The sequence below is a fragment of the Sebastes fasciatus genome, chromosome 10 (assembly GCF_043250625.1).
Source record: "Sebastes fasciatus isolate fSebFas1 chromosome 10, fSebFas1.pri, whole genome shotgun sequence".
In the NCBI taxonomy this organism is placed as follows: domain Eukaryota; kingdom Metazoa; phylum Chordata; class Actinopteri; order Perciformes; family Sebastidae; genus Sebastes; species Sebastes fasciatus.
Genome location: NC_133804.1, coordinates 19,473,807 through 19,492,749, shown reverse-complemented (window position 1 = coordinate 19,492,749; position 18,943 = coordinate 19,473,807). Strand labels below are relative to the sequence as shown.

Sequence of the window (18,943 nt, the reverse complement as noted above, 5' to 3'; positions counted from 1 at the left end):
CAATTAGCATTGATACAACAGAGAAATAATCCACCAAACACAAGTTTCCAAACTTTGTTTTTCCAGTATATATATTATTGTATGTTATGCTAACCACATTTTAAAGCAGAAGAGAGAGTGTTGAAAAAAATAACAAGATGCTCTCAATTTGCAGATTAAAGTCTTCCATCGCCAAAAAGAATGATAACTTAAAGGGGCACTCTACAGATTTTACAAACCAAGATCAGTTTACTCATCATTAGGAGTGGAACTGACTTTAATACGGGATGTGATTCAGAAAGAGAAAAACTCTTGGGAGGGAGGAGAGGGAAGGAACTGGTGAGGAAGAGCTGGCCCATATAAAGAGAGTAGAGCAAGAGCAGACAGGTGTGGTTTGTGAGAGCATTTGGGGACATAGAGGCTGAACTGTGAGTACTAGAGAGTAGCAAGATAGAGAATTATACAATGTAACAACTGTGTGACTTCACGGGAGGTTTGTTGCACATTTCAGTTGTTCTTTTTGTAAAATGAGAATTTTTATAACGTTTTTTCTGTTATCTAACGTCAGATTTTATGCAGAAGTCCATCTTTTTTTAGAAAAAGACTGACCTAACAACCTGGACTCAAGCAGCACATTTTCTACCACGACGTTTTAGCTCATGTGCGGCTTGTGTAAGATATTTATATTTAATTGCTTTTGATGTGTCATGCAGGTGGGGTTCTTTTCATATGAAAATGTCATTGTGTTAAAGGTGCAGAATGATCAACATGTGGACCATGCCAGCTTTTATGAACAGAATGATGGTGCGACGCTCCCTCACCTTCATCACGGGTCTGGTGGAGTGTCTGTGTTTTGCTGGAGTCGTGTTCGGATGGGCTTCGCTTGTTTTTGTCCTGAAGACGGAGGGCTACTTCAGCTCTCTGTGCGTCAACAGCACAGGAGTCAATGCAACACAGGACTTAGGTCAGTTTCAATTACAACAAAATCAATTACAGCTCTTTTTGCAGGCCTCACTGACCATCATTGTCACCTTCATTTGCACCTGTTATCAATTCCAACTGGCTGTTACCTGTGGCTAAAGAGGTGACAGCCTGCATAAAGAGTTGAATCTAATTACAACGCTTTATGCAGGCCTCTTTAATATAAACAGTCACATGTTTAAACACAGTGTGCTCTCTATTTATTTATGTTGTATGTGTCTACAGATTGCAGTGGACAGGACGAACAGTTGTCTCTTGTTTTCCCCATCGCCTCCTTTCTGTTTGCATTCCTAACGCTGCCCAATGGTTTCCTCTTTGACCGGTTTGGTACCACGGTGGCTCGGCTCTTTGGAATGTGAGTCCAACAACACCATAAATACTTAAGAGTTAATGGTCAATGCATTTAAAATATTACCCATGTAATTTCACATAATAATGTAATTTGCAGCGACTCAGTAGAGGACTAAAAGCCCACCAGCTGGGTAGTTAAGAGGAATGAAATGACAAACAGTAGGGTCGTAACGAACAACAAGAGGTTGTTCATTAGTGTGATTATTGAGCAACACGTGCAAAGTGCATTTATAAATTTATTTTAATCCCTTCAGACTTTTCCAATTGATGCAGTTTACTGTCAACATGGAACTGATAGTGGTGCGTTGAGATATGACACTTTGAAAAGGTTACCACAAAGGAACTCATAACATATCAGGACGGCTTGTTTGCTCAATAGTTTGTTTTGTGTCAAGTGTGCGTGGAACACAGTGGAAGGATCTCTTCCCGCTCCAGCCACAACATCACCGAAGCACACAAACAACTATTCAGTTCATCTGATGCGGGCCGTGCTTTCAACATAACATGCCAACGCACGAACAGGGCATAGCAGATGCAACTTTGCCTCCCTGTTTCCCGCATGGTCCCGTATGACCCTCAACCTGAATGAACTCCTAAAGTTCTTGGAAACAAAGCAGGGGTTCGGTCAGAGAGTAGCCCTACAGCGGTCACCACAAAGCATCAAGCAACTGGGGTGTACCAACAGGGCGGTTAGTTCACATACTCTCTTAGCTGAGGTCAATGCAAAGCTGTCATGAATGAAAACACCTTCATAGAGAAATGCTCTAGAGGCTCAAAAAGGTCCTTCAACAACGGCCCGAGCACCGATGGCATTCTGTGGGCAAATCATTGTTCGCTGAAGAGAAAATTATATCTGACAGCGGTGGATGTTGCCTTATATACTGTGTGGTGAACAATAATTTATTACATGGTGCACGATAAGTTGAATAGTGCAAAGTCTTTGGTGATTAGACTCCATCGTGATGTAGTATATAAAAGGGGGTAGTGAAGCCGTGGTGAGGGTATATTGTATTGTATAAACCCCATGATGTGAGAACAAGGACACATAAAACCAGTGCAATGAGTGGTGTCATATTTGAACATTTGCAATGAGTTAGGTCAAGTGTGACCAGAGCAATAGAGAGGTCGCGGGGAAGCAGTGCGATGAGTGGGGTCAGAATGTGTGACAGGTCGTTCAGAAAACATCTCTCTCACTCTCATACCAATAAAGTAACATAATAAAACTAGAATTTATTTTTCCACCCAGATTTCTTTACACCACGGGAACCTTGATGTTGGCCTTCTCAACTGCAGGTAAAAAACATTTCTCCGTCTCTTTGTTTTGTGCTCCCGCTCTGATCCTCATTGTCTAAAGAAATACTGACCAGAAGTAACAGTGACTCTAACAGCTGCTTGTTTTTATTTTTCCATCAGCTTTGTCCAACCTGCTGTTCCCAGCTCTCTCCCTCCTGGCAGCGGGTGGCAACTTCTTTCTGTTGACCAACATGCAGGTACTTAAGCAATTCAGATTGAAAAGAGTATTGTCAGTTTTGATCAATCAGCCAATTATTTTCTTGATTATTCAATTGAAATGATGAAAACTGTGAAAGTTGACATATTCAAATAGTTGTTTTTTTTTGTCCAACTAAGAGTCTAAAACCTCAAAATATACCATCATATAAAACAGAGAAAAGCAGCAAATCCTCAAACTTTAGAAGCTGGATCCCAAAAATATTGAGCATTTTTGCTAATAAAAATGCTTAAACGATTAATCAAATCAAACTAAAATTGTTTTTTTGCTTGACTAATCTATGAATTGATTCATTTTTATGTTTCAGAATAAGTGGATGGTTGGTAGTTGCTCTAAAATGTAAAAAAAAAAAAAAAACAGACAGTAGGCACTTAAATGCAACATTCATTTGTTTTAATAAATAAAAATTTCTCTCCTAAAGATAGGAAACCTGTTCGGCTCACGTCGCTCCACCGTCATCACTCTCTACAACGGGGCCGTTGACTCTTCATCGGTAATCTTTCTTGTCATCAAGGTGAGAAACATTCACTCACTGCTCTCATAAAACAAATAACTTGTGCCATCTGATGATGTAACGATGCTCTTCATGTCTTGCAGGTGTTATACGAGGCCGGTGTCTCTCTCCTCGCCCCCTTTCTCTTCCTGTCTGCCTGCAGCGTCATCCACCTCCTCAGGACTTTCTTTCTGATGCCCCGAGGCCACATTCCCTACCTGATGCCTGATGACTACACATACGGGTACAAATCCCCAAGAAACTACAAACACATCAACACCTCATACATGCTTCAGGGATGCATGTATAAATAGGGCTCGTTATTTTCTTTTTTACTTCTTTTTTTAAACACCAAAACCCATGAATTAATCTGTTTGTTTCAAATATTTAAAAAGTGATCCAAAATTGAATTAAAAAAAACTATAATGCAAAAATGTTAGGTTATAAAAATGTAATTTTAATGCACCTACAGACTTGGCTTACAACTTCTGTGCTCTTTAGAAGTCCTTATTTACTGTAAACAAGTTAGAGCACAGTTTATAGTATAAATAAAAGGTAAATTTGAATTAAAATCACATCACATTTATTAAGTGATGTAGAAGTCATCACTCCATCTTCCCTGAAACGTTCAGATTTTTTCCCAGTTTTATGGTGATACTGTACCCTGTCATAGTAGTAATACAATAGGTACCCAGTAGTTCAATAATAATAACTCTATATCCCTCCTAAACGTGCAGATTATTGCTCAGTAGGTCATACATACCTTGCAATAATACAAGTACCCAGTAGTTAACAATAACTATACAGTATAAATTATTTGTAAGATCCCGAATAGTCCCCCCTTATTCTAAAAGCTCACATCTTGTTCCCCAGTACCTACAACTATACAGTAGGTAAGCACTGTACTGGTACAATGTTAGTACCAATGATTACACTGTAACTCCGGAGTAATTACGCAGTACGTTGCAGGCTGTAATCTAAAGCGTTACCCAAATCAGTGTACAAACAGGTTTCAGGTGTGATGGGACGTAAAGTCTGACAGTTCTTTGATACACCTTGTGGTGCAACTGGTCATCAGGTGTTTCAGGTCTTAACATCAGACACCGTCACCCAGGGCCACCCAGCCGGGGGTGATCAAGCCCCAACTTGTGTCCAGGTAGCGCATTATGCCACGCGTCACCCCTCTTCAACCAGAACCAACAGGAAGCCTTTTCAGCAGCTAATGGGCCTTTCACATTGTTTTATTTTCACATCATTGTACCACATTCCTTGGAAAAGTCCTTCATATCCCGTTATGTGATTGTAGCGAGTTATGACGTGAAAACGTAATTTATCAAAGAATTCCCACAATGCACTCAGTCTGTGGCTGACCCACTGTGACCTTTGACCTTTGTCAGGATAACCTGTGGTAAATCAAGGACTATAAGCTTAGAGCAGATAACAGCGAATGGTAACGCTCAGACGACAACAGAGGAAGTCGAGGACATCTCTGTAAAACAAGGTTTGTTAACTTTACTGTGGCATAGATATATACATAGTAAGATGTTACAGAATAAAATAATCATACATCCTATTTCTACTCATCTTTTTTCTTTCCTCTTCATCCACTTCTGTGGTCTCCCCTCATCTCTTTCAGAGAAGAGTTTCCGTGAGTGTTTGATGTCCAGGTTCTTTGTGTGGCACGTGGTTTGGTTGTCGGTGATGCAGCTCAGACATTTCCTCTTCATCGGCACCCTCAACCCCATGCTGCAGCGGCTGACGGCGGGAGAGCCTTCACTGGGTGAACACACACAAACACTACATCATGAGTGACTGTCTTAGCAAAGATGGACGTTCAGGAAAACGTTCCTTATTAGGTCCATGAAGTTACATGAATAATTACTGGTTAGTCTGAAATCGAGTCTGAAATAATGTTATAAGAGTTGTCAGTGCTGTAGAGTATAGAAAGTAGGCTACTGTTATCACATAGGCCTTGTTCAGACTGCCAGCCCAAATCCGTTCTTGGCATATTGATATATATAAATACGATTCCAATCAGATTTCTACATATGCGTCTCAGTCCGGATGCTCTGGCTGCTCAAATCAGATTTCAAAGTGTCTTTTGCGACACACAAATCCAGAGTGACGAAAGCGCTGAGCAGAATCTATGCTCCTTCTAGCAGAGCACTTTGGAGGACAGCATGGAGGAGAACAACAGTCCGTGGACAGATACCGAAATAAATTGTCTGCTGGCACTTTCATTTTCTGCTCCTTCCCCCTATCACCGCAATGTCTACCAGTCTCCTCCGTCACTGAGTTTGTCTGGTGCAACAGAGGAGTTCTGCACCGAGACTAGACAGGAAGATTGTTTGGAAGGCGAATGCTTCGGCATTGGAAAGCCGTGTCACCAGCATAGCTACGTAGTTACCGATGCCTACATCGTTATCACAGCAACCCATGCAGATAGGTTGGTGATGTCTGGACACACGTATCCGATCTGATCACTTGCAAATAACAGTGTGGACAGTCTTTCTTAAAGCAAACAAATGGGATTTGCCTGCAGTCGGAATGTAGGCATATTCTGGTTGACTTGTTGAACTGAGTCTTTTGTCTCTAACCATCTTGTCCTTGCATGTGTGTCCCTGCAGTGAACCAGTACATCAACGCCTTTGCTATAACACAGCTGTGTGGCGTGCTGTGTGCTCCCTGGAACGGCCTCATCATGGACAGACACAAGGGCAAACCTCGTGCTGCAGGTAACTAATACTAATGAGGACTAGTAATGAACCCAACAGGCCAGTTGGAGGAACATGAATGTTTTCATTTGTGTGTGTGTGTGTGTGTGTGTGTGTGTGTGTGTGTGTGTGTGTGTGTGTGTGTGTGTGTGCGTGCGTGTGCGTGTGCGTGTGCGTGTGCGTGTGCGTGTGTGTTTGTAGGAGAGAGTGAACAGGAAGCAGACCTGCGGGCCTCGGTGCTTTCTCTCTTCCTGACGGCACTGCAGTGTTTGGTGTTCTCAGTTTGTGCCACCATCCCAAACCTGCCGCTTCAGTACTTCACCTTCGTCATGCAGGTTATCAACCGCTCCTTCCTCTACGGCGGTAATGCAGCCTTTGTCAGTGTGGCGTGAGTATCAAACACACACATCAATACACACAGCACCAACATCTTTGTGAACTACACAAAGATGGAGCAAAGTCGAGTCAGACCAAATTGCGCCAAATCCGCCTCCAAGCGGTTTGAGCATGTGTATGAAAAAAGGGCTTAGGTAATTCACCGGGGGACGGTTCCTTATGCACTGCGTCACACAGACTGTTGGGCACCTGATGCACATTTTTGTCACCGTGCATTAGGTTGTCTCGTCACTTTTTGGATAAGCCAGCAAAACCGTAACCTAAAAAGCTGTTTATTAATCTAATCTTTGGCCATAACCTAAGGTGAAACCACCCTGGGACCCCTTAAGTGTTCTGCATGTTTATGCATGCGCACATGTATGCAACTATTTATTATGTGTTTATAAACTGGGTGGATTAAAGTAAAGTGTGTCCTTTATCTTTAAGGAATATTTTTAATGCTTAAAAATTCTGTGATTTCTCCATTTTTACTCTCTCGGTCTTTTTCACCAATTCCTTCTCTTTGCCGTGTCATCACTTGTGTGCGTGTGTGTGTGTGTGTGTGTGTGTGTGTGTGTGTGTGTGTGTGTGTGTGTGTGTGTGTGTGCGCGCGTGCGCGTGCGCGCGTGTGTGTGTGTAGTTTCCCATCACGCCACTTTGGGACACTGTATGGTCTGGTCATGGCTCTTGCTGCAGTGTTTTCTCTGCTGCAGTATGCCTGCTTTGCCCTGGTGAATGGACCTCTGGATGGAGATCCTTTATATGTGAGTACACAACATCTCACCTACTTAATCCTTAATTATCCTCCCTTAATCACCATCTTTATCTATAAACTCTCCTCTCACTGCTTCCTCCTCTCTCTCCCTCACGTGTCTGAAGGTCAACATCGGTCTGACGCTGCTCACCCTGCTCGCCTTCATCCATCCCCTCTCTGTCTTCATGCACTGTCGACGTCTCGCCTCCCAGCGAGCCATCAATGCCTTCTCTTAAAGTCTGTGAAATGAGACTTGCACCTACCCAAATATATCTTTCAGTTTGCAACTATTTTGAGAAACTTGCACTTTCAGGCAACTGCATATTTCAGATGGTATAGAAGTAGGGTGCCCAGATCCCAACAAACCAAATGTGGGACAAAGAGTATGTTTGTGTGGGACAATGTGGGACAAAGAGTATGTTTGTGTGGGACAATGTGGGACAAAGAGTATGTTTGTGTGGGACAATGTGGGACAAGTTACCAAGGCTGAGAGGTAATCTACAATTTTGATATAATGTCTATCTAACTTAAATAATAAACGTTTCTCTTCTGCCCCTTAGCTTGTAACATCTGTATGCTTTGCCCAAATTCATCCATATATCAGCACATCTCTTTTTGAGCCGCAGGTTTCTTGTGAGACTCACATGAACCATGCTGCTTCATGTCGTATTCCCCCCCCCGTGTGAAATTGAAAAATAACTGACAATTTTTTTTTTAAAAACTCTGAGAATCGCCTTCCACTGGCTTATAAATACTTATGAGTAGTTTCACAGTCTTTGTTGTAGCTGCTCTTCCTTTTCTTTGTGGTAGTTTCCAATATATTCCGCCTAAGTCTGCATAGCTTGTGACTTTGCGGTGACTCGAAATTTTTCCCCGTTGGGCATAGCGTAGCAAAGACGGTGAAATGTTAACCTGCACTTAACACACGTGTGCGCAGTTTGATTGACAGCAAACACAGCCTTCCCGGCTTTCTTCACATTCATTGGATAAGAGCTAGATTTAAAAACAAGGGTCTCTCCTGCATTGGTTTGACTTTTAAAAAGTAGAGCCAATGAAAATGTGGGACATCGTCTCAGTATGTGTGAAGTGGGACAAGGGATAAAATGCTGTGCAGTCCCTCATAAAGTGGGACACCTGGTCACCCTATATAGAAAATGCAATTGTAATCTAGTGAGACGATATTTTAAAGAAGACAGGGAAGGGAGTAGATGAAGATCCAATGAAGGGACGTGGAGCAGGACTGGGCACTGAATATGATGAAGACTGGAGGTGATGGGGTGGAGGCTGGTTGCATCAGTTCATACTGAAATGACAACGGACAACAGCAGAGAGGAGAAAAGTTTTTAAATTTGATAGCAACAATATGATTAGCTCAGGGAGAGCGTGGCAGATTTTGGTTAAGTTAAAGTTTGATTATCTAAGAGTGAAACACCCAAAATCAGCTGATAGATAGGAGCCGGTGAGAGAGAGAGAGAGAGAGAGAGAGAGAGAGAGAGAGAGAGAGAGAGATTGTGAATGAATGAGAGTGTAAGGAGGGTTTTCTTGACTGAACTTCCGCATAAGCTTCATTAAAGTGATATTTAAAGACTGAACTCTGAATTGCCTGTTTTGTGTTTATTTTATTGAGTCCATGTTTTCAGTTCATAGTTTTGACTGATGGTGTATTTAATTCAACATCAGCTGCTCAAGGTCAAATTTTCATAATGCAAAATGTATTAAAAGCCATGTTCTATATTAGGATAGGATATGGAAGTCACTTTCCATCAAGTTCTAAAGGTTAACATAACACATCGGCTGCACACGGTGTAATTGTCAAAATGCTAAATGTGTTGTTAGAATTTGTTTTGCATTTGTTTACAAGGGAAAAAATGCAATGTATGCATCTATTTTTTCCGTTGTGAGTTCAACAATAATGTTTCAGGACTGCTATGTTAAATCGTTGGAGACTCTTTTAAGGAAAGATTTGACTCCTTTGAGGTCAGTCTGCAATCTCCAGTCACTTTTAGCAGTCAGGGCGGGAGTTGATTCTGCGCATGCGCATCCTATCCACCTGGACCATCGATTCTCGCAGCAACCGCATCAAGAAGAGCCGCAATTAAACAAGTGATTTAGCCCTCTGTGACCCACAATACAGGGGGTACAGGGGGTCATTAGGGGGAGATAGCAGGTCAACACTAGATGTCACATAGAAGTGGTGTACATCGTCTGAAAGCTGGGAACCTGAACATTAATATGAGATGCAGCGCATCACTGTGTGCCAAGTTGTTCTAATCATAAATAAGAAATAAACATTAATTAATTATTTAAAATAAATAACTGGTCTATATAAAGAAAGAGAGAGGAGCAAGAGCAGACAGGTGTGCTTTGTGAGAACATTTGGGGAGACCCACTGAGGCTGAACTGTGAGTACTAGAGAGTAGTATATGGATAATTATACAACTTAACTATGCATTTTGTTTTTTGTGGCTTCACAGGAGGTTACTTTGTTAAAAAGTCATGTTTGTGCATTTTAATTAATTCCTTCTGTTGTTAAAATGGGAGTTTTATGACCTAGTACAGGGGTCAGCCACCTTTATTATCAAAAGAGCCATTTTAGGCAAAAAGAAAAAAAAATCTGTCTGGAGCTGCAAAACATTTGAGCATTGTGATGAAGGTAACACAGTTTATAGTCTAAGTATATGGTATATAAGTTTAATGCAGTGAGGGCCAAAGTGCAAATGTACTACGGAGTATTAGGGCCACATTCAGGGAAAAAAACAACTGAGATTTCCAAAATAAAGTCATAACTTTACGAGAAAAAAGTCGTAATATTGCGAGAATAAAGTCATAACTTTACGAGAAAAAAGTCGCAATATTAGGAGAATAAAGTCATAACTTTACAAGAAAAAAGTCGTAATATTACGAGAATAAAGTCATAACTTTACGAGAAAAAAGTCAAAATATTAGGAGAATAAAGTCATAACTTTACGAGAAAAAAGTCGTAATATTATGAGAATAAAGTCATAACTTTACGAGAAAAAAGTCGTAATATTATGAGAATAAAGTCATAACTTTACAAGAAAAAAAAGTTGTAATATTGCAAGAATAAAGTCATAACTTTATGAGAAAAAAAAGAAAATAACACGTAAAATTACTACTTTATAATATTATGACTTTATTCTCAAAATCTCAGATTTATTTTTTTCTTCAATGTGGCCCTAAAACTCTGTCGTACCGTCGTACCATAGACCTACAGCAATGATAAATAAAAATGAAAATGTAAACAAAACAACAGTTATTCATTTCCACAATTTATTTTTTTTAAATCCACAGGGAGCCACTGGAGAGCAGCTAAAGAGCATCATGTGGCTCCAGAGCCGCAGGTTGCAGAGCCCTGACCTAGTATCTCAATAAGGATAACATTTTTCTGTTATCCAATGTCTGAATTTATGCAGAAGTCCATCTTTTTTTGGAAGAGGACTGACCTAACAGCTTGGAATCAAGCAGCACATTCTGTGCCCAGATGTTTTATTAGCTCATGTCTTGCTTGTGCAACTTTAATTTCCCATTTAAGTGCTATATGAAAATGTCATTGCTTTAAAGATGCAGAACGGTCAACATGTAGTCCTCTCTAAATGTATAAAAAAATAACATTTCTTTTATTTCCTTTGTTTGGCCGTTGCAGTGACACCTGTGCATGTGTGTGAGGGACCATGTCGGGTCTTGGGAACAGCTTGATGGTACGACGCTACGTCACCTTTGCGACAGGTCTGGTGGAGTGTCTGTGTTTCGCGGGAGCCGTGTTCGGATGGGCTTCGCTTGTTTTTGTCCTGAAGACGGAGGGCTACTTCAGCTCTCTGTGCGTCAACACCACAGGAGTCAATGAAACTCAGGTCTTAGGTCAGTTTGCTATCCTCGCCTCCACTACTTTGAATTCTAAGGATCTGGATTTCTAAAATCAATTACAACTCTTTATGCAGGCCTCTCTGACCTTCATTGCCACCTGTTCCGTAACAAGGTCAAGTGTTAGACTGATGATAGGCCTGCATAAAGAGGTGTATTTGATTACAACTCAAACAATCAGTTACAATTCTCCATGCAGGCCTTTTTGATCGTCATTGTCACAGTTCGTTGTCTATGTTTTATATGTCCACAGATTGCAGTGGACAGGACGAACAGTTCTCTCTTGTTTTCACCATCACATCCTTTATGTTCAATTTCCTGACACTGCCCAATGGTTTCCTCTTTGACCGGTTTGGTACCACGGTGGCTCGGCTCTTTGGAATGTGAGTCAACAACACCTTAAATACCTATTATATTATAAAGATTTCTTTTTATTAGCGAAAAGGCTTATTTTACATGATTTGATGGGACATCACAATTCTATTGCATGCCTGCAAAGTTTTCATGCTTCAGTTTTTATGCACCAAATATTTGGAACAAGCTCCCAGAAACCTGCAGGACCGCTCCAACTCTTAGTTCTTTTAAATCAAAGCTTAAAACTTTCTTGTTTGCTGCTGCCTTTTATTAATCCAAATAATTATCTTATACTACATATATAACTTTTACTCTTGTGTTATACCCTATTTTAGCTTCCATCCTAGCTTTTATTTTTAGCTTGTTTTTATTTTCCTGTCAGTCTGTCTCTGTATTTCCAGGCCCCTTCATTGCCGTTTTCCATCCATCCACCAGATGCCCTAGGACTTTCCCTCCTTTCCCCATCACCTGACTGCCCCACCCATCTTCACACCTGTTTCCACTTCCCTCATCTGCCCTTTAGTTGGATCTTCCCCACCCACCCTCATCAGCCACTAAATATCGGCCCAGATATTTTGTTCCTGTGTCAGTTCGTCATAGTTGAAATGATGCCTAACGCGTTTTGTGTTTTTGTTTTCAAGCCACCTAAAGGAGTACCCTGATCCCTTGACTTTGGGTCCTTCCTATGTTGCCACCGTTGTGACAGTTTACTGTGATGTTATTGTATTAAATGTCAATTTTTCCTTTTATTGCTGAAAATATATTGATTTATTTTAAGACCAATTTTCCCTTTTCAGATTCTTTGTTTTGTAAAACCTTGTCTCATGCCAATAAAATGACATGATAACACTGGAATTTCTTTTACCCACCAGATTTCTTTACGCCATGGGGACCTTGATGGTGGCCTTCTCGACTGCAGGTGAAAAATATCTCTCAGGAACCTTATTGTCTAAAGAAATACTGACAAGTAACAGTGACTCTATAACAGCTGTGGATGCTCCTTTCTCTTTTCCCATCCCAGCTTTCTCCCTCCTGGCAGTGGGTGACATCGTGTTTGTAATGACCAACATCCAGGTATTGAAGTTTTCGTCCAGATTAGAAAAGATTTAAAAGATTATTGTCAGTTTTGATTAATCAGCCTTTTATTCTTCAATTATCCAATTGATTTCTCCTTGAAATGTTGGAAAATTGTGAAAGTTGACATATTGAAATAACTTTTTTTGTCCAACTAAAAGTCAGAAACCAAAACTAAATCTTCGAGCTCCCTCTAACGTTACATTAAATATGTATCAAAGAAAATCACGCAAGTTAAAAACTAAATGAGAATCTAAGACATAAAATAGTGCAGAAATTAAATATAACATATATACATTATAAAATAAAGTAATACAGATTTGAGGTAGGCAGTGATTGCAAATACATTAACTGAATATAAACAAGAATGTAGTAATGTTTATGCATAAAGAGAAGTGATAAATATATATATTGTAGATATGTATTGCACCACCCCCACCGCAGCAAAAGTGCTCCTTTGGATTCCCCTATGATTAATAAAACATGATAAACTGCCCTCTAGGGGGCCTTTCCAGTAGATAAAATGTGATGAAGTGCCATATAGGTTACCCTACATGCTAGAAAACTTTCTGCGCGCTGATACCAGTGTGGAGGGCTAGAATGATGACATCGTCTGTAGATGTATTTGGCTTGTATGCAAATTGAAGTGGGTCCAGTGAGTCAGGGAGGGAGGAGGTGATGAAGGATTTGACTAACCGCTCAAAGCGCTTCATGATGGTGGAGGTGAGTGCTTCTGGGTGGTAGTGGTTCAAGCAGTATTTTAGGGGACAGGGACAATGGTGATCTTCTTGAAACGTGAAGACTACAGACTGGAGCAGTGACAGCTTGAAAATGTCTGTGAAGCCAGTTAGTCCGCACACACCTTGAGAGCTCGGCAAGGGATGACATCATGTCTGGGTTCCTTACACATATCTGCCCTGGATATTGCTAGTGGGCAGGGGTCCTGGGCCTTTTGTACTGGTTGGTCTCAAAGCGTGTAGAGAAGGTGTCCAGATCACCTGAGAGAGATGCAGACATACCATACCTCAGCACTGCTAGTTTTCCTCTTGTAGTCTGTACTACCATACAAGCGCCACAAGATTGCAGTATAGCTACATGAAGTACATAAGAGAACCGTACTGTCTCATAATTTTCCAAAACACGTTGATGATACTCTTTTACAATAAAAGCCCTGTTAGAAAATGAAGGGCTTCTGTCCAATGAAACCACACTGGGCTTTTAATTTTAAATGGATACAGGAAGTTTATACTTTGCATTAACAGCATAATGCCATAACAAACATCTTATCGTCGTAATATAGTTATTTTTCAGTGACAATAATAAGTAATAAGAATGTTTTTTTTAACAAGCTACATTAGTACAACCACAGCCTAACTGCACCTATGCAATCATGTTAATTTAGGCTACATAATTGCATAATCTGTCTAGATATTATGCACATAAACAAGTAATTTAGCTTATTCAATCCCTGCCCAGTTCACCTGCTTTTCTTTTCCTTGGAAAATATCTGAGTAGCCTAAAGTAATTTTCTTTGGGGAGGGACAAGCTTTTTGGGCAGAGCAACAACACCCACTACATTGAATGACAGAAAAGTAGATGCAAGAAAGGAAAGGAAGACCCACAGAGACACTTGAACTCAACATTTGTTTTAATACATTCAAATTTCTCTCTTAAAGGTGGGAAACCTGTTTGGCTCACGTCGCTCCACCATCATCACTCTCTACAATGGGGCCGTAGACTCTTCATCGGCACTCTTCCTTGTGATCAAGGTGAGAAACATTCACGCACTGCTCTCATAAAACAAATGTATTTATACCATCTCATGTTGTAACGAAGATCTCGATGTCTTCTCCTGCAGCTGTTGCACGAGGTTGGCATCTCTTTCCGCACCTCCTTCTTCTTCCTGTCTGCCTGCAGCGTCATCCACCTCCTCAGGACTTTCTTCCTGCTGCCCAGAGGTCACATCCCCTACCGGCTGCCTGATGACTACACATACGGGTACAGCAGTCTCATATATTCAAGTTTTTGTCGGTCACACACACACGAGCAGCCGCCACATGATGGTTTTACGTCTGCACACAGTGGCATGATGCATGATGTGCTTAAATGTAATCTTGTAATAAAATATATGATATAATATAATATATGGAGATCTCAATATTGATCAAAATAATCTGAATTATCATTTTGGCCATAATCGTGCAGCCCTAAGATAGAGCTCTTTATTATTTTTACAGTACAAATCAGTGTGCTCTTACAGCAGGTTTGGGGTGTGGCTGTAAAGTCTCAGTCAAAAAAGCAATTTAAAACAACCCGTTCCTTTTACGAAATACACATATTTTTCAGTGAAAATACGTAATTTATTAGCAAAGGACTCCCATAATGCCCTCAGTCTGTTGCTGACCCACTGTGACCTTTGACCTTTGTTAGGCTAACCTGTGGTAAATCAAAGACTCTGGGATTGGAATACACACAAGTGAACGATAAAGCTCTGAAGACGACAGAGGAAACACCCCTCAACAAGGACGTCCCTGTGAAACAAGGTTTGTTCACTTTACTGTGGTAGACATATACGATTCAACAGAATAAAATAATCATCCTATCCTATTTCCCTTCATCTTTGTTTTTTCCTCATCTTCATCCATCTCTGTTGTCTCCCCTCGTCTCTCTCAGAGAAGAGTTTCCGTGAGTGTGTGATGTCCAGGTTCTTTGTGTTGCACCTGCTTTGGTTGTCGGTGATGCTGCTCAGACATTACCTCTTCATCGGCACCCTCAACCCCATGCTGCAGCGGCTGACAGCGGGAGAGCCTTCACTGGGTAAACACACACACACACACACACACACACTACTGTTAGAGACATTTACACAAAAGAGAAGTAGTTGTAAATAATTTTGAAAAGCACAGGTGTTACTAGTAATGATAACGATGGCTCCCTTATATTCAAGTTTCCCAGTGAGAGGGACAGTGAGCCGCGGGTCACTGCGCTCCTCAAGTGAATAGACAAGCAGTATTAACGTTTGTGCAAACCTTAATTTTTAAGTCAACTTTCATCATTCTTCCTCAGCAAGACAAGTTCCATGAATACTTAGCAGTTAGCCTGGACGTGACTGGACTGAAGTAATATTATAAGAGAGTATAGAAAATACTGTTATAGCATATTCCGACATACTTGTTGAGCTGTTGTTGGAGTCGCTTGTCTCTAACCATCTTGTCCTTGCTTGTGTGTCCCTGCAGTGAGCCGGTACACCAACGCCTTTGCTCTAACGCAGCTGTGTGGCGTGCTGTGTGCTCCCTGGAACGGCCTCATCATGGACAGACTTAAGGGCAAACCTCGTGCTGCAGGTAACTAATACTAATAAGGACTATTATTGAACCCAACAGGCCAGTTGGAGGAACATGAATGTTTTTATTTGTGTGTGTGTGTGTGTGTGTGTTTGTAGGAGAGAGTGAACAGGAAGCAGACCTGAGGGCCTCTGTGCTTTCTCTCTTCCTGACGGTGCTGCAGTGTCTGCTGTTCTCAGTTTGTGCCTCCTCCCCGTACCTGCCGCTTCAGTATCTCACCTTCGTCCTGCAGGTTCTCAGCCGCTCCTTCCTCTTCGGCGGCAACGCAGCCTTCATCAGTGTGGCGTGAGTATCAAATACACACAGCACACACTTCTTTATGCACATAGAAACACATTTTTGTAAAAACACTTCACATTCTTGCATAAATAACAGTAAGGTGCTGCAAAGAACACTTTGTTTTCTAGTTCAGTTTATTCATTTACTGTGTTGATAGTTATTTTGTATCAATCCCTTTATCACAAGGATGCACCAAAGGGCTTTACATACCACGATATACACATTTATTTGTTAAATGACAAAATAAGAAAACACTGGAGAAAATAAATAAGGTTGTGACAAAAGCAGAGTAACCACTAAAAATATGGATGCTTGGGCGCCTGGGATAGCTCAGTTGGTAGAGCGGGCGTCCATGTATCAAGGCTTGGTCCTGACCGCGGCGGCCCGGGTTCGAATCCGGCCTGTGGCCCTTTCCGCATCCACTCTCTCTCTCTCCCCCCTTTCAAGACTCTATCCACTGTCCTCAATAAAAATGGAAAAATGACCCCAAAAAAAAAAAAAAATAAATAAATATGGATGCTAGTTTCTCAGCATTACCAACCCGACCTTTAAAGATTCTGTCATTTCTCCTTTTCTACACTCACTGTGTTTTTCGCCACTTCCTTCTCTTTGCCATGTCAACATTCTGTGTGTGTGTGTAGTTTCCCGTCGTGCCACTTTGGGAAGCTGTGTGGTCTGTTCATGGCTCTCTCTTCAGTGTTTTCTCTGCTGCAATATCCCTGCTTTGCCCTGGTGAATGGACCTCTGGGTGGAGACCCTTTATATGTGAGTACACAACATCACGACATCCCACTGTCTTACTCCTTCTCCCTTAATCACCATCTTTATCTATGAACTCTCCTCTCACTGCTTCCTCCTCTCTCTCCCTTCACGTGTCTGCAGGTCAACATCGGTCTGACGCTGCTCACCCTGCTCGCCTTCATCCATCCCCTCTATGTCTTCCTGCACTGTCGACGTCTCGCCTCCCAGCGAGCCATCAACGCCTCCTCTTAAAGTCTGTAAAATGAGACTCGCAATGAAAATGTCCTTAATATCACCAGTGACACTTCTACCTCTTCAGGTTGATTAATAGTGCTCGTCTGGCTGTGTTGTGTTGCCATATGTATCATTAAGTGCTTTTAAATACATTTCAGATTGCAGTGAAGTTTGGTTTTGGGTTGCGATTTTGCCACAAATTGAATGTACGGTATCTCTACTGATTAAGATCTTCTGGTGAGCATGCTGCGGGTGCACTTTTACCTCTTGTGAGATCTCCAGGATACATCTTTTTTTTTCACCGAGTGATCTGATGCATAAATCAAACCTTTTTACACTCCTCTATAATTTTAGTGTCATGCTGCTTTTTGCTGCACTTTATTGTAAAAAGCTGAAAAGAGAGAGAGACCAACAATGTGTGGTAGGTAAAGGCTGGATGTAGTAATAGTGTAAGGGACGATATCAGTATCACAAATGTAAGTCTGTGTTTTTATTTGTTTTGCTTGTATCCAACATATGAAGTCTCAGGTGTTCAGTGTGTCTGTGTAGTTCAGTAGAAGAATAATGATATGTAAAGAATTATAAATATATATTTTAGATAAACTGTATTTTTCTAAAGTGCCAAGAGGTGCAAACTGCAAATTGATCGTGCTGCACCAAATAAAAAAATCTTCTGACATGAACTTTAGTAGAGGGGAATTATTACTTTTTATTTACTTACAGGCAACTGCTTAATAAAGATGGTATAGAAAAATGCAATTGTAACCTAATAAGATATTTAAAAAAAAAACAATAAATGAAACATACACCGATCAGCCATAACATGAAGACCACTGTCAGGTGAAGTGAATAACATTGACTATCTTGTTACAATGACACCTGGCAGTGGGGTGGGATATATAAGACAGCAAGTGAACATTTTGAACTTTGAACGTTGTGTTGGATCAGAAAAAATGGGCAAGCGTAAGGATGTGAGCAACTTTGACAAGGGCAAAATTGTGATCGGTAGACGACTGGGTCAGAGCATCTTCAAAACTGCAGCTCTTGTGAGATGTTCCCGGTCTGCAGTGGTCAGGACTTAACAAAAGTGGTCCAAATAAGGTGAACCGGCGACAGGGTCAGACCCGAGGCTCATTGATGCACGTGGGGAGTGAAGGCTGTCCGATCCAATAGAAGAGCTACTGGAGCTCAAATTGCTGAAACGTTAATGCTGGTTCCGATAGAATGGTGTCAGAACACACAGTGCATCGCAGACCGGTCAGGGTGCCCATGCTGTCCTAATGGGATGGCTGATCGGTGTATATAGAACTGTATGGTGAAAACCTTGACCATATCTAGCTGTAAAGAAAGGAATATGTGTCTGTCTGTCCTTCTGTGTGTTATTCACATATCTCGAGAACCGCTCATCAAATCTACTTCACACCTGGCGGGAGTATTGCTCAGGACCCACGAGAGTGCAGTGTCGAAGTTGGATGGTGGCGCTATACAGTAAGTATTAACTTAACGTTTTGGCCTGTAAGTTTTGAGCTTTGTCTCAGAAACAAAATTCAGATTTTGTGGGTCCAGACGGAGCTATCCATATAAGCCACGCCCATTTACGTCCATACAGATTTTTCGTCATTTTTAATTTTGTCCAAATGATATTTTTTGCAGCTCCTCTTAAAAATGTTGCGCAATCGTCACCAAATTTGGTACAGAACATCTCTGGACAAAGCCGTAAAAAGTTCCTTTTTTGCATCGTTGATGTCACATACAGTTTTGCTATAGCTGGCCCTCAAAATAAGCTCAAAACGCTGTGGGCAGGGCTTATATTACAAAAAAAATGCCAGATCTCCTGAATGCTTTGTGCTATTGGGACCACATTTGGTGGATATGTGT

At 41.2% G+C, this 18,943-nt stretch overlaps 2 protein-coding genes across 2 annotated transcripts; both read left to right on the top strand.

Annotated features, from left to right (window-relative positions):
- Positions 1-569: 569 nt before the first annotated feature.
- LOC141775425 (equilibrative nucleobase transporter 1-like) lies at positions 570-7,438 on the top strand. Its single transcript, XM_074648768.1, has 12 exons — positions 570-943; positions 1,186-1,315; positions 2,558-2,604; positions 2,725-2,801; positions 3,243-3,335; positions 3,419-3,558; positions 4,712-4,815; positions 4,951-5,094; positions 5,942-6,049; positions 6,230-6,416; positions 7,044-7,167; positions 7,283-7,438. Exons 1-12 carry the CDS (start codon positions 739-741, stop codon positions 7,391-7,393), a joined length of 1,470 nt encoding a protein of 489 aa, XP_074504869.1. The 5' UTR covers positions 570-738; the 3' UTR covers positions 7,394-7,438.
- Positions 7,439-10,849: 3,411 nt separating this feature from the next.
- On the top strand, positions 10,850-17,737 carry LOC141775424 (equilibrative nucleobase transporter 1-like). The gene is made up of 12 exons (XM_074648767.1): positions 10,850-11,036; positions 11,293-11,422; positions 12,266-12,312; positions 12,382-12,467; positions 14,144-14,236; positions 14,326-14,465; positions 14,898-15,010; positions 15,141-15,284; positions 15,704-15,811; positions 15,910-16,096; positions 16,732-16,855; positions 16,973-17,737. The coding sequence occupies exons 1-12, from the start codon at positions 10,850-10,852 to the stop codon at positions 17,081-17,083; spliced, it is 1,470 nt and encodes a 489-aa protein (XP_074504868.1). The 3' UTR covers positions 17,084-17,737.
- Positions 17,738-18,943: the final 1,206 nt, after the last annotated feature.